Source organism: Centruroides vittatus, unplaced genomic scaffold (assembly GCF_030686945.1).
Source record: "Centruroides vittatus isolate TY-2023 unplaced genomic scaffold, ASM3068694v2 contig_19, whole genome shotgun sequence".
Lineage (NCBI taxonomy): Eukaryota > Metazoa > Arthropoda > Arachnida > Scorpiones > Buthidae > Centruroides > Centruroides vittatus.
In genome coordinates this window covers 5,967,958-5,984,037 of record NW_027121169.1, presented here as the reverse complement: position 1 = coordinate 5,984,037, position 16,080 = coordinate 5,967,958, and the positions used below count along the sequence as shown (strand labels likewise).

Genomic DNA, 16,080 nt, shown 5'->3' with positions numbered 1-16,080 from the left:
CTCGTCTTCTAGAAATAGATAAATAATTCTTTCATTAAATACGATAAGTTTCAATAAAACGTTTCGTAACTCATTTTAAAATATCGTATAAATATTAAAATATACAGGAATACGAATATGACATAATTAACTAAACAACAACATTAATGCCCGATACATTCTAACCTACACGCCATCAATGCCATAAGATATCGGGCTAAATAAAGGCTATATTATTATTTAACTACGAAATAATTTAATACTAGAGTTAGATGCTATTTCTTATTAACTTTAATAATTATAATTTAATGTTCAGCATTAATAAAAGTTACAAAAATGATTAATTTATTGTGTTTTTGTTATTTCTTACTCCTGTTTTTAGGTATTCGGTATTCGGCCTAATAGTGATTAAATATACGGTATTCAGCTGAATAGTGATTTAAATATTCGGTATTCGGCCGAATAGTGAAAAACAGACCGAATACGCCGAATACCGGGTAGTAACCGAATATTCATTACATCACTACTTATAAACCATGTTAAATCAAGAAAATTTGTTCTTTCTATCATTAAGAGAACAGTATTACCAGCTCCACAATCAAGGATAGCATTGAATTAAATACCGTATATTTCTGCAGATAAGATGATAGTTGAATCATAAAAAAAGGCTCCCAAAATCTGGGGTTGTCTTATAGGACAGATACAAAAAAATTAGATTGAAATTTATATAAATTAAAATCATCATAAAAAAACAGACAAACCATAATTATTTACTAGTAGAGAGTAGGGCATGTCCACAAAATAGAATAGCCCATATGACATTTTTGTGAATAGCCAAGGCCATTACCTGAATGCCTGAATCAGTGCGAACATTTGCAACAATAGCAAGGCAGAAAATAAAATTTGTTCACTTGAAAAATTACGAATAGGACGTAATTCTGTATACACTATACAGTATTATTATCCAGATGATGATCGCTGATCTAAACTAAATTCATAAGCCATTGATAGTTCGTCTTATAGGACAGATATATTATATGCTAAAACTATAAAACTTTGACGAAATTTATATCTCATCTTATCTGAAGGTTATCTTATCTGTGGAAATATATGGTAATCCTGTCAAAACTAAGATCAGTAGCATTACCATGCATATACATTCATCTTCTGAAAGACATCTCAACTACTCTCCCTCAGGGAAATGATTGTGTGAATATAAAAATATTGTAACAAGAATTCTGCTTGGAAGTTCGTAACATCGTGGAACCAAAAGTTATCAATGTTATTGCTTGTCATCTTTCATATATTATAAGGTATCCTCTCTTTTTTTTATAACACTTGTCCATTGTTTATAAACAATTACTCTTTATAACTATAATAATTATTTTTAATAATTGTATATATAAAACCATACAACTGCTTAAAACTTTTTATTTAAAACTCTTTTATGTAAGACTGTTCCAAACAAAATTTTTCTGACGTTTAAATTAACAAGGCAAACTCAGATGACAACTTGCATTTAAAATCATAGCAGTTTTGATATCCAATGAAAAGAGAGGAATCCATCAGTGGCTGAGTGAATAAAACCACTGAATGCCAGAAGTTGATTACAGATTGCAGGTTTGCACTTCACCAACATATTGGCTGTGTGGAATTTTCCTGCTTTCCTTCATGAGTCTAACACCTAAATAGAGACCAGCTTCACTTAAAAAGTCCTCCTGGGAGGCATCCCCTTGGCAGATCCCATATGAAACATTCACATAGCCTGTCAAACCAAACCAAGAAATAGAATACTTAAAAATGGAAGAAACTATAAATATTTGTATAACAGACAAAATCTCAACTTCTTGGATAGCAAAGCCTGTCTAATTTTAAATATTTCATTATAAAGTTGTCTTGAAATTATTCAACTTCATTGAGAAAAGGTAATTACAATTTTTGATTTTATTTTAACATTATTTCTGGAATTATCAGGTTGCTTAACAGTTTGGCATAATTACCAAATGATCCACCAGATTATTTATCAGGCTGTATTAAGGCTAATTTAATAATTAGATACAAAGCAATTTGGCTAGAGGTAGGCAGTTAAGCCACCATTTCAATAAATCTAGCCAAATTGATATATATCTAATTATTAAGTTAAACTTAATATAGTCTAATAAATAATCCATTGGATCATTTGCTAATACTAATTGAATTGGGTTGCTGTATGTTGTTATAATTTGACATGCCTCTAATATTGAAACATTAGGGAATATTGAACTACCTTTATTCCCAATGCAGCTGCTGTAAGAATTTATTGTTACTGATCAACTCCTGAATTCCATTATGATTCATTTAATCCATCTATCATCTATTTCCTATTAAAAATTCTACAATATCATAATTTTGAATGATAAAAAAATCACTTATAAATTTTGTATGATAAAAAATTAACTACTTTAGTATATGCAAATAAACTAAGTAATTATAAATATATATCTGTCTATGCATACAATTATAATTTGCTTCATGCACTGACTTTTAGCTAAAAAGTAAAAGAAAAAAGAAAAAGAGCCAATTCAGTTGAGGCTGGTTTACACAATACAACTACTGACAACAATTTTTTTTCCTGCCCCAAAACACCCTCAACATTTGCCTATGATTCAGATGTTTATCAAAACTCCACCAAAAAATGGTACAGTAAATAATTATCTCAAAAATGAGTCAAACACTACTTCCAGCAGATATCTTCTTCAGCATATGAATGCTTTGATTTCTTAATATTTGTATGCTGAAGAAGATATCTGCTGAAAGTAGTGTTTGAGGTGTTTTTGGGATATAATTATTTCAGATGTTTACATGATGCACCAGAATAAGGCTTGCAAGTCATTATGAGCATGTGCAAGAGCATTCACTTCTGATTGGTGAGAATGCAATCTAACACCTGATTCTGATCTTATCATTGATTTGATGATTCAACAATGAGCAGAAAAATCTGGCAGATTAGGTTATCTGCAATACGATTGTCACAAGTTTTGTCAAATGAAGCAAATCCATGCATTTTGTGGTTTCGAGTGACAAAATGTTGGTTGTAGTTATATCGCATAAACTAGTCTTTACTGTAACTCTCGTATAATGCAACAATCCATTTACTCATAAACTACAATTGAATACCTCTGCTTAGAACTTCTTTGAGTTTTTCTATTTTCATTTTCTTCCGCTGATTTTCTATTATTTCTGTTGGAAAATAAAAGTAGATATTACAGTAATCAATTATTATAACTATATTTGGTAAATTCATTTATATTAATATATGTTTGTTTGTGGTACATATAAATCCAATTTAGCTTAAAATTATCATCAAAATATAATATAAATTTTATGATATGTTCTAGAAAACAGTTTATGAAAATGTTTTAAACTGTCATAAACTGTTTTCCATAAACTGGGAACTATGAATAATGATGATAAATTATAATCCTTTAATTATTTTTATACAAGTGCCTCAAATTTTTCAATAAGGTAAACATTTTGAAATTCAAATTACACCAATTATTACAAAATGAAATAAATTATTTTACATTACAATAGAGCGTCGTTTATCTGAAATCCGATCAACCGAAACGTCAGTTAACCGAAAGCTTTCCAGTTGAACTGTGTCATGCTGAATCGAAAACTTTTGATACTAGATTAACTTCTAAAGTATAATATTTTTTCATTTTTATATTTTTCAATATATTTATTTTGTTTGTACAAAATAAAGAAATAATTTTTAACAATACAATAGCCCTGATTATTATTATAAAAATTTTTGTTAGGCTTAAAATCGACAAAAATTCAACACGAAGCGACACGCAATGGAGAAAAATTTCAACTTGGGATAGGTTAATATACCATATTTTCCAGTGTATAAGATGACCCCTGACTTTTACAGTTAAAATATTGAATTTGGAATATATTTGCCCTATAAGACGACACCCAGCATATAAGACAACCCCCGACTTTTGAGAAGATTTTCCTGGTTTAAAAAGTCATCTTATATGCCAGAAAATACAGTATTTTTTCATACATAATCAGTTATCCAAAAAATAAGTTATCCAAACAATCCCAGTCCCCAATTTATTTGGATAAACAACGCTCTACTGTATTCTAAAATACACTGATTATTATTTACATAAAAATAATTTACATTATCTTTTACAGCGATATAGCATGACTAGTAATTCAAACTTATCAACATATTGATGCCAAGCCTTCTGAATTACCAAATTTTTGTGCAAACAATTTAATATTCTTCAACATTAAATTTATTGGGTTGTTCGGAAAGTTTGTAGCAATTTTTAAGAGAAATAAAAGAAATTGTTTTAAAACTAAAAATATACTTTTATTCCATTATGTATGCACCATTGTTTTTAATGACGTGTTGCAATCTATGGAGCAGCTTCATGATACCCTCTTCGTAGAACTTTCCAGTTTTTCCCACAAAAAACTGATCCACATGGTTTTTGCAAGCTTCCAAAGTATCAAAGTTTTTATCATGAAGGGAATTTTGTAGAGAACAGAACAAATGGTAGTCCGACGGGGCAAGGTCGGGTGAGTAAGTGGGGTGGGGTAAAACATCCCAGCCTAGTTCCAATAATTTTTGGCGTGTTCATAAAGACGTGTGAGGTCTGGCATTATCTTGGTGGAACACAATGCCTTTTCTATTGGCCAGTTCAGGACGTTTTTCTTTTAATTGCCATGTTCAGCTTATCCAATTGGGAACAATACTTATCAGAATCAATTGTTTGATTCTGTGGAAGCAGCTCATAGTACAGGATTCCTTTCCAATCCCACCAGACAGTGAGCATGACCTTCTTTGGATGAAGACCGGCCTTTGGAGTTTTTAATGGTGATTCATTTTTCTTACCCCATGATCGTTTTCGACTGATGTTGTTATAAATGATCCACTTTTCATCACCTGTCACTAAACGCTTCAGAAAAGAGTCATTTTGATTTCGTCTTTCAAGAGGATCACAAATGGAGATGTGATCCAGTAAGTTTTTTCCATTAAGTCGTGAGGGATCCAAATGTCATAACGATTCACGTATCCAAGCTTCTTTAGATGTTGAAATACAGTACTGTTTGATGACTTCACTATGTCTGCAATCTCTCGAGTTGTGTAATGAGGGTTTTCATCCAATAATGCTTTGATCTGGTCCTCTTCAATAACAGGAGGTCTTCCTGAGCAAGGAGCATCTTCAAGGCTGAAATTACCCGTTTTAAATTTTGCAAACCACTTTCGAACAGTTGATTCTGATACAGCACTCTCACCATAAACATCACATATCTTTTTTGCTGTTTGTACAGCATTTTTGCCTTTACAAAAAAAAAAAAAAAAAAAACAAGTGTCGATAATGCATGTTGTTCGTATCCATTTTTTGCAATGAGACAAATTAAACACTATTTGCATAATCTTAAGTGTTTTTGTAACGGATGCATCTCAAGGTCATTTATCGTAATATTCGTTGGTTTGTACAATTCTAATCATTTTTGCGTCAATTGGTGTCTCAACTGTCGGCTATCAAAAATCGCTACAAACTTTCCGAACAACCCAATATTTTACAATATTCCTTATGTGTATATATGGAAGGCCATTTTGCATTAGAGTTTTTTTAAGAGTTCTGCACCCACAAACATAATCTGTAAATAATTATTTAAATATTTATTCAATAGTTCAACCTCTGCCTTTTTGTTTTTAAGTTCACAGTCAATTAAATATGTTCTCTTTCATAATCTAGCACTTTCAGACTCATTAACCATCCATCTTCAGGGTGATCATGCAATTTTATTTGATTTACTTTCGTTTGTCAGCAGTACGAGATTTTCAAAATATTAAAAGTACAGGTAAACAAAATAAAATAAAATAAAATCCACAAAATTCCTCTTAAAGATGGACAATTAATGAGTCTAAAAGTATTGGAGCAAGGAAAAGAAGAGATTGACTGAGAGTTCCAAAAACAGCAAAAGTTAATAACTAGTATTTGAAATTAAGCTGGAATGATTGAGTGATTTAGTATTTATTGAAATTAACTTGGACATGGTTTTATTTACTTAAAATTAAATTTAAAATTCATTGGATCAACAAATGTTCAAATACAGATGAAAGCTACATACATAGTGAAACTTCTTTGCATATCTGATAGTATCTGAACCAAGTGAAATAAATTACTTACAGTTCCATTGAGTTTCAGGTTTAACAAGAAGTACGAAAATTCACATGCAAATAATTTCAAATAAATATCCAAGCAATTTATTATTGACTAGCTGTACCCAGCCACACTGTTTTTTGCTCTTGTTTTAAGGTGGTCGGTGTCTTAACCACCCTTGTATCATGCACCACTGGTCTTGGATCCATGTCATTGTCCCTGGTCCCTTCACGGGAGAATTTGTCGCTCGCGTTTACATACCTTCCAAGACCATGGAGGTTCTCTCCCCCTTGATATGGGATGTACAGTACATACCTGTTTGTTTATGTGCAGACCCTTTGGCAAAGTAGCCATTAAGGGCCAGTTCACCTGGTTTTGGGTTGTTTTTTGTACATATGGTTGTTCTCTTTTGTTCCCTCCTAAGGCATGGAGGATTTGTCTGTCTCCCCATCAGGATGTACATTTGTGCGTATATGTTTATTGAGCTCCAAAGCAAGTCAGCTGTAATGGAGCTCTTACTGCCTGGAAATGAAGGCAGTTATTCTGTATACCACTGTATTTTGGCTATTTGTACTTTTTGTATTTAATAAATGGCACTCGGCAGGCACTCTGAGATGTCATATTTGACACTTTCCTATCTACCTTTCTATTCTCTTCACTCTTCTCACTTCTACTATAACTCTTGATTTTTCCTTTTCCAAGGCTATACCTTTAGGTGGAGGCCTTCTAATCCTTTAGTAAATGTAAATGTAAATGTACCCGGCCATGCATTGCTGTGGCTCAAAATGTAGCTATTGTGGCACCTCCTTGATACCTTGTCAAGACTGACACCACTGTGTCTTTATGGACAGACATAAAAACCAGGTTGGTTGTGAATTTTGTTGTGCGAGTGGTCACATTGTAGGCTTTCGGACTTGGAATGGAGGCGGAAAGAGACAACCGGAAGAAGTACACTCTACAAATTATCACTTAACAAAAATACCCATTTATTGATAGACATTATTTACAAGTTCTACAAGATATTGTTTACAAGTTTACGATCATTTCAAAAGCTTAGCACAATGGCTAAAAAGTATTTTAGACACTTAGCACAATTGCTAAAGGGAGAGGGATATAAAGAGATAAACCTAATGTGACCCTGACTGAGAGAGAGAGCTCACAGTAAGTTCATGAGATAATAAATACCTTAAAACACTTGTAGAGATTGAAGTTCCGAACTTTCTGGATTGATGGAGTCACTGTCCTCTGGAGTGGTGTTTTCTTTTCTTTAACAGGGACAGATTTGCCTGAATGACGACGGCTAAGATCGGTGATGGCGAGCGACTGGTCACACACACAATTCAATAATAACTGGATGACAGCAAACTCCTCTGTTGCGTCATCGGACCTTCTCTTTTATTTGGCGGTATTCTCCTCGCAACTCTTGTCCTTTTTCAGTAAAGTCGTCCTCCACATCCAATGACAATTTTTGCATTTGATTCCTAATGACATATTCGATATGTCACCCCCAAACAAGGAAGCAAGTCCGTGGGAAAAGATATAATCATATCTGTAGCAATCTTTTTTCTTTTGAAAAATTTTTGAATAAATTTTTTTGTCAGGCCCAGGCTCACACTATTATAAATGTATAACACTCTCTGCAGGGGGAATTCGAAAAATCTCTTCTTAGTGTACATTCTCTTGACATACCCTATTAAAATGCAATCAAAAACGCAAAAAACCACATCTAAAATAGTATAATAGAAGCCCAGTTCTTCACGGTAAGCCTTAATCCTGTCCCTCTCCCCTGTGGGGGGAATTTCGACATCTATATTATATAAAAACACACGTGTATTCGAATGCAACATTGTGTGAAAATTTCAAAGCAATCAATGAAGAACTTTTGGAGATTAGCTATTAGGAACAAACAAACATGTACATTTTTATTTATATAGATTAAGAAACATAAGTAGAAACTCAAGGACTGTAACAAAAGTAATGCAGAAGTGGTCATAACTTTTTTATTTACTGAAATTGCACATGTTGGTAGAATAATTCCTCATCTACACAACAGTACTACTGAATATAGTCTCCATTATAAATGATGCATTTCTGCCATCACTAAACTCAACTCTGAAATCCTCTTTAAAAAAATTCAGGTGTGCTCTGTTGTACTGACTTCTACATAGTCACTTTTACATCATCTGTCATCAAATCATTATCCCCAAACATTGCCCTTCCTTGGACTGAACAGATAGAAGGCAGAAGACACAAGATCTGGGTTGTATGATGAATGGAAGACTACTGACCAGCCAACTTTTTGCTGATTACATGATTTGTTGTCAAGGATATGTGTGGTACAATTGTACATTGTTATGGTGAATATGGATCCTTTTCAGATTCTTGTTTGGTCTCTTTCTTCTTACAGTTTCTTAAAGCTTCTTGAGTATCTCAATGTACTGCTCCCTAGTCATAGTATGACCACATTCCAGAAAATCAATGTGAATATTGACTTTGTTATCCCAATAAACAGTCAATATGAATTTCTGTACTCTACCAATATGTGCAATTTGAACAACCTATGCCGATTAATAAAAAAGTTCAATCCACTTTTGCATTACTTCCAGTACAGCCCTTGTAGAAATCTTGAAGTTTCAATACAAAATCTCATCCACATATTTTTCACATAGAAAAATTATAAGAAATGCTTATACTTTCCTTACATACTCGATTTAATTTTTACATTTAACTTACATATAATATTAAAACAAGAGCTTAAATTCAGTAAATAAAATTCTTCTCTGTGTTGAAACCATGCCCTCTTTTATGTTATATTTGGAGACACCATAAAGTGTTGACACTATACACTGGACTTTTTCACATCCACTTTATTTTCTTATGTACTTTAAGTCTTTAAGCTAATTGTTCCAAGTGCCAATATGCATTTTGAGCTGGTGCTCCTCATTTGTTGTCTGATACATGTTCTCATCAGCCAAAGATGAGGGGTACCAGCCTGAAATCTGTATTGGCACATGGAACAATTAGTTTAAACACTGTAAAGTACATAAGAAAATAAAATGATGTGAAAAAGTCCCGTGTATAGTGTCAACACTTTATAGTGTTTCAAAATGTAAATAAAATTATTCAACAAGCAGATCAAATTAATTATTGCAGTTTGCACAAAAATTTTATTAAGAATAGTTTTGCCAAGGTAAAAGTTTTCTGACCGAGAACATTTTTTAAAGTGACATATTATATTGAATTTTAGCAATACCTTTGAAAAGGATGAATTAAATATAATTCTGAAATCTAATAAAATGCATAATATGTGCAGAATAGTGAAGTTTGAAGTGTATGCTATCAAAGTCTATGATTAGTCATATAAAAATATTGCAATGTTTGGATTTATTTTTGGACATTTGAGTGTTTATGTTTTGTAAAGTTTATTTTGGAAGTGTTATTATATCTTAAAGAACCACAAAACGTTCGACTTACCTTCGTCTGTCTCTAGAACGAGATCTTCGAAATCTCTCAGGAGTACGTCGATCCCGACTATGTGATCTACGAAAACGATCCCTGCTGCGGGATCGACTTCTCCTCCTCCTGCCACGGTCGGGACTGCTGGAAGTACTGCGAGATCTAGATCTAGATCTCCTCCGTCTATTAAAAACACAATCATTTATTAAAATGTCATAAGATAAATATAATGCATAAAATATTTGATGTAACATAAAAATAAGAAAAATTATCCTAAATATTTTTCTGCAATTTAAGGAAAGCAAGTATTAGCTATACCAGGAAGACTGATAAACAATAGTTATACTCTAGTTTATAAGATTAATACTAGAAATAATAGATATACTCTAGTTTTCTTAAGATTTTTACTCTCTTATAGGCACTAACCTATCCCTCACATTCATCATAGTTTCAGCAAAGCCCACGATAAGTACAGACAGATCATGAGAGATTTGGTAAAAAAATTTCAAATTCAAATCTATTATGAACATATCAGGCTCAACTCAGACATGAACTAAAAAAAGTGACACATTAATACCTTTACTGTTTTGACAATCAGATCACTACTTCATTTCTTTTACAAGTACAATACTAATCTAATAGTTGAGATAAACAGAGGATTGCTGAACACATGTGTACGGGGAAATGACGTATGATGTAAGATGAGAGAATGGGGAGGGGGAGGACAGTGAGAATTTATATTTTGCAGAAAGCCTTTCATGCCATGGGAAAAGAGTCAACATCACAAAAGTTAATGGCTGTGTTATTGTGGGTGGCCTTGCGTATTTCCACTTGCTCCCATCTAAGCAACCTTTCCTTAAGCATCTGGAGCAAGTGAAAATATACAAGGCCACCCACAATAACACAGCCGTTAACTTTCGTGATGTTGACTCTTTTCCCATAGCATGGAAGGCTTTCTACGAAATGTAAATTCTCTCTGTCCTCCCCCTCCCCATTCTCTCATCTTACGCCATATGTCGCCCCCCCATACACATGTTCAGCAATCCTGTTTATCTAAGCAGTTGCCTGATGATGCCCATTCAACATGGGTGAAAACATTCACAATACTAATAGTCATTTTCCATATTTTGTTTATAAAAGAGCAATTTCTATTAAGTTTTTGTTTTTGTCAATATAAAGTATATGGATGTATGAGCAGAGTGGACAGAACAAACAGAATAACATCAGTATGCGTTCACACGATCAAATTACAGTGGAAGGTCAAGTAGAATTTAGAGCAAAAGAAAGAGTGAAAGTACTCAGACAAAGCATTTTTTTCAATATGAATAAACATCTACAAAAAATTAGTGGTAATGAGTGGCCTATTATTAGAAGAGGATGTGGTAAATTATGTAATTCTTCATAGTTTTTCACTACAAAATTAAGGTGTTTCTACTATGGTAAGAGGAATGAACACAAATAAAAAGTGCTCATCCCAAAAAAAAGAAAAAAAAAAGATTTTTGTTAATGAGTGAAGTGCAAGGAAGTTTCACTCATTAATAGCTGGGTTAGTGACCTTCTCAGTTTGAGGTGAACAGATGAAAATGTTGCCTCTTTCAGAATATGAAACCAGTTTTCTTTCATAAAACTTGTCCTCTCCATCTGTCCTAGTGTATGCATGTCCATAACTTACAATGCAGGCAATTTTTTTCTCCATCTGTTCCATCTGCCCTGTCCATCCATCCAAGTGTATGCTTAGCTATAACTAACATTTTTTGTGCGATCATTTGTGAAAAAATATTTAAAAAACTTATGTTGTATGGATGTATGGTACAATATAAATTATGAAACAATACAAGAATACACAGTGTTAAAAAATAAAGCATTCAGCGTTTATGTGGTGTATAGCAATAACATATAACTTCTAGACCCCGAATCAGATAAACATTAATGTAAAAACTAGCACTGCTGTCTGAAGCCAAAAAAAAGTATGCACCACCATGACAGCATAAGGTAAAAAGTGCTTATTCTGTGGACAGATTGTTGTGTGCTGACTTATGGTAGCTATTTCTGGCATAATTGCTATTTATTTAGACCCGAGTGTGTGAAAGTTGTCTCAAGAGCATAACAGGAATGCCACAGAGTTGCTGTGCAGTTAATTGTATGGCAAGTTATAAAAAAAACATCTGGTATCACATTTTCCAGTAAGTTAGATATAGGCCTAGTTTCTCTGATACTATAATGTCAGTTGGCAGTCAAAATCTTGTAACTCCTTCTAAAGAAATATTTCTGGAGAAACATTAAACTTTCTTCAGAAGTCTGTTATTACCATATGTTGATTATTATTTTTATTTACATATTGAATTAGGTTTGACTCAGGATCCATGAGAGTTTTACAGATCATGGGAAATGTGTTTTGTTATCCAATAATACTGTAATTCAAATTTGACCAAATATTGGAGTTACAAGGTTTTGATCATAGACTGATGATATAGTATCCTTTTTGTACTTAAAACAATCACATGATGGAATTTTGTTGACAGGTTTCCTAAAATCAAGCAATAGTAATGTTCTTTGCAGTCAGCATTTTGAACCTAACTGTTTTTACACACAAAACAGATACACCTATTTGCATGAAACATCAGTTCCTACAAAGTAAGTTTGATTTTCCCCAGCATCTACAGGGACAGGCAGTAGTGCCACAAAGACCACTAGAGCAAAGATCTTTGACTAACATAGATGAGACCCAACTAATTAATAATACATACAATGAGTGGAGTGTGCAGGAGCAAAATGAATCTCAAATGCCTGATCCACCACAGATAATCAGACTCATTGTGGTGTTTCTGTACAAAAAATGTACACCAAACTTGTTCATTTTAAAGATCATTAATTTGAGTTAAGCACCTTTAAACACAGATTTGTTAATGTCTAGAGCAGGGGTGGCCAACTTTTGTGCATATAAGATCTACTTTTTATCGTAAAAATGTGTCACGATCGAATTGTTGTAATAGGCATAGTCTAAGTGGGGAGGGGAAGTGTGAAATACATACTATGTTTATACACTGTTTCAGTACGAAGTGCACTCACTGCTTGTGAGTCGAGTCATAACTGCATGCACACAGTTGCGTTCGGTTACAAATATAATACATTAAGTCAAGACATCACTAGCGATTGACCAAAATTGGCTTGGTGATCGACCGGTCGATCGCGATCAACTTGTTGACCTCTGGTCTAGAGTACAATCAGCGTTGCTGTATCTAAGAGCACCATCCATACTTATTAGCCGTATTTTCCGACGGTACAACTTTACACTTCCTTTAACTCCCCTGCCCAGCCTACGCAGGAGCATATGCAATGATCAAGATAAAGTCAACGTCTTAGAAAAATCAAGAGTATATGCAGTGCAACTAGAAAATCCAATAATGGGGATAATAGAGAGATATATAGGAGCAACGACAAGAATGCTCACTTGCCGTATCGCAAAACATCAGGAGGATATAAACAAAGGAAGACAAACCACAGAACTCGCCAAAAAAGTTCTACAGCAGGGCTATAACCTGCTATGGTCAAAAACAGCATTGCTCAAGAGCTGTAATAATAGAAGGATGACATTTATTTGGGAAGCATTTCTCACAATGACCTCAGACGTATGCAACGTCCCCACCCTCAACTTGCCCGAAATATGGGTTACTTTATACCAGCATCTAAGCAACCAAACGCACCAAGTGTTGCACAATTAGCACGATTGCTCCACAGCGCATGTGCTGCCAGTTGTGTGGATTTAAGATTTTTCGAACACCTGAAAAAGCTTGATGCATGTTACCAATGGAATTACCAAACATTAAAATTTAAAAATCGCCAAGAAAATTTTCCATTTTCTACTTGGATCACTCTGCACATTCTATTTTTTCAAATTCATTCTTTTTCGCCTGAAGATGACAAACTTATAATTGTCGAAAGTGCTTGAGAGACAAGAAAAGCTGTATTAACGCTGAACTTAGTGCTAATTATTAAGAGACTATATAACTTTGGTGAGAGTTTTTTATTTATCTATTTCTGTATATAACCTTTTTTGCACTAGTTGATTTGTGTTCTCTGAATTTTTGTAACTGCTTCTCTGAACTTTTTATTTTAAAAAAGTGATGATATTATAGAGCCTATAAAGAGTATTCACTGTAGAAACTAAGCAAGAGAAAATAGCCAAGTTAGAGAGTGGGTAGGCAGTATGGCTTCAATTGGTCTACAGTAGATACAATCTTAGCTAAGAAAGATATAATCAAAAAGATTCAAGCAGATAAAGGAGTAATAAAAATCACAACTGAGAAACAAAGATGTGCCACCCAAGAAAAAATGGAGAGATTGCTTTCAGTTTGTTATTACATGTAGATAAATGAAGTAAGAAATTATATAATTTTTTACTTATTTTTTGGGGTCTCAAGATCAAATTAATAAAATTTCCATAAAAATCTATGGTAAATTGATAATCGGTTAACGAACAATTTGGGTAGCAAATGTTGTCTTTGAACAGATTATGTTCATTAACCAATCACCCACTATATGTTATCCATATGCGCATTAAAATCTAATTTGAATAACATCATCATTGACGATTCATGTTGTGATGTCTAATGATGCGAGGAAATCTTGGCACCACTAAGTTCTAAATAGGTAGTCGCGTTGTTGATTGATTGGCCTGTCAACTTTCTCTGTTCAACAGGAAGTAAATTAAGTTGACCATCTGTCTCTCTCTAATCTATGGCTGGCTCTCGCCGAATAGTTTGTTTGGCAATTAAGTCATTTTATGGACCCGGAGCAAATATGGCATTCAAAATCTTGTTTGTAAACCAAAATGTTTGAAAAGAGAGATGTTCAAAGCCAAGTTTTGACTTTAATTTATATTTTTTTAATTCTACATAAATAACAACCAAATCTATTTCTTCAATACTCCTTTCACGCTGTAATTTTTAAGTTAACTTAAGATATGTAATGTAAATGAAACTGACTTAACATGAAACCAGTTTAACTATCAACAACTAGCTCAACTTAAATCACTTTCCCAAACAAGCATAAGTCTCTTCAAGCTTTCCTCGAGATCCACCATAAGTTCATAAACAAAAGTGGCAGAAGCAGATGTCCAAATGTGTGATATTTTTCTTTATTGATAAGTATGTGCTGATTTAATTTAAATATTTTGAACAACAGAAGCATACAATTCAGAACATCTATTCTTTTCTTAGTTGAAATAACATAATTAATGTCATATTGCCAACAAAAATAAATATTGGATAAAATATCTATCTGAAATAATTATTTTAAATTGATATTTTAATCTGAAATTATGCAAAAGAAATTAGTTTGCAATGGTTTATCAAAAATAAACAAAGTTTCAATTTTATTTAATATGTAATATAATGTATAAATGCTAGAGGGCAATGTGAAATAAATCACTTAACATTTCTCAATGCAAATGCTCAGTAGTTAACCCTGGTTAGCAGTAACTCGACTTAACTCGAATAAATAAACAACATTTTTTGACAAATACACTTTATGAAAAATACTCTTGGATTTGAAAAAACTGTTAATTTAATTCCGTATAAAATGCATTTTAAAATTAACAAGGTGTTAATTTTCATATATGACATAAACAGGAAATTTTGTCTGTTAAGTCAAGGTTTTACTGTAATATAAAATATATATCTATTCTATATATATATATATAGCTTAAAATCATTGTAATACTTTTTCTATCATAAAAAAAAAAAAAAAAACAAACAGTTGGCACTGAGAATCAATAGATATCAAATTTTTGTTATGAATAGTCTATATTGGGAATAAGTGGACCAAATCCATAGGGAAAGTAATCAAAGGGAGCAGGAGATTGGACAAGAGAGTGAAACCCCCCCTAAAACTTCTATATGTTTGCAGTGTTTAGATAAAACTAATAGTAGCAATTAAAAACACTGTCATCATCATAAAATATAAAATTAAGTTTAACACAATCCTATATTACTTATATACAGTTTGAAGAGTAAACTATATTGTTCACTTTAAAGCTGCACTCTATGCATTCTATTTTATTTTTATTTTATCATTTGCAATTGTGTGGTATTTGCTTGTGTATTTTCATCTTAACAACACACCAAACAGCCATAAGTGAACGAGTTAATTTTAGTAACGCCATCTCTTGCGCAAACCAATAATTAAATTTAGAATAAACTGGAAGGTGTTTATTTGTTTATCATTGCCTGGTCGGGGCTTCTGTTGGCCGACTGAGTCGCCTGTGTGGAGGTTGCAGGCCATGGGCATGGATGCGTCCGTCATGACTCATATATGCTGGAAGAGATCGGAACGAAGGTCTGGGTAGCGTAACTGGCAACGCGTCCTCACGGCAAGCAGGCGTTGCGAGTTCGAGTCCCGCTTCGGGCCGATTCTTTTCTTCCAGTTTATTCTAAATTTAATTATTGGTTTGCGCAAGAGATGGCGCTACTAAAAT

The 16,080-nt window shown here is 33.1% G+C and overlaps 1 protein-coding gene across 2 annotated transcripts in view; it reads right to left on the bottom strand.

The window, feature by feature from the left end:
• Prp5 (pre-mRNA processing factor 5) overlaps positions 1 to 16,080 on the bottom strand; it is a 64,643-nt gene that overhangs the window by 36,757 nt on the left and 11,806 nt on the right. For both annotated transcript variants that reach the window (XM_067264602.1, XM_067264601.1), the window contains exons 2-3: positions 9,624 to 9,788; positions 3,136 to 3,198 (exon numbers count right to left, since the gene is read on the bottom strand). In XM_067264602.1, the coding sequence (XP_067120703.1) occupies positions 3,136 to 3,198; positions 9,624 to 9,788 (228 nt within the window). The remainder of the gene's footprint in view (positions 1 to 3,135; positions 3,199 to 9,623; positions 9,789 to 16,080) is intronic.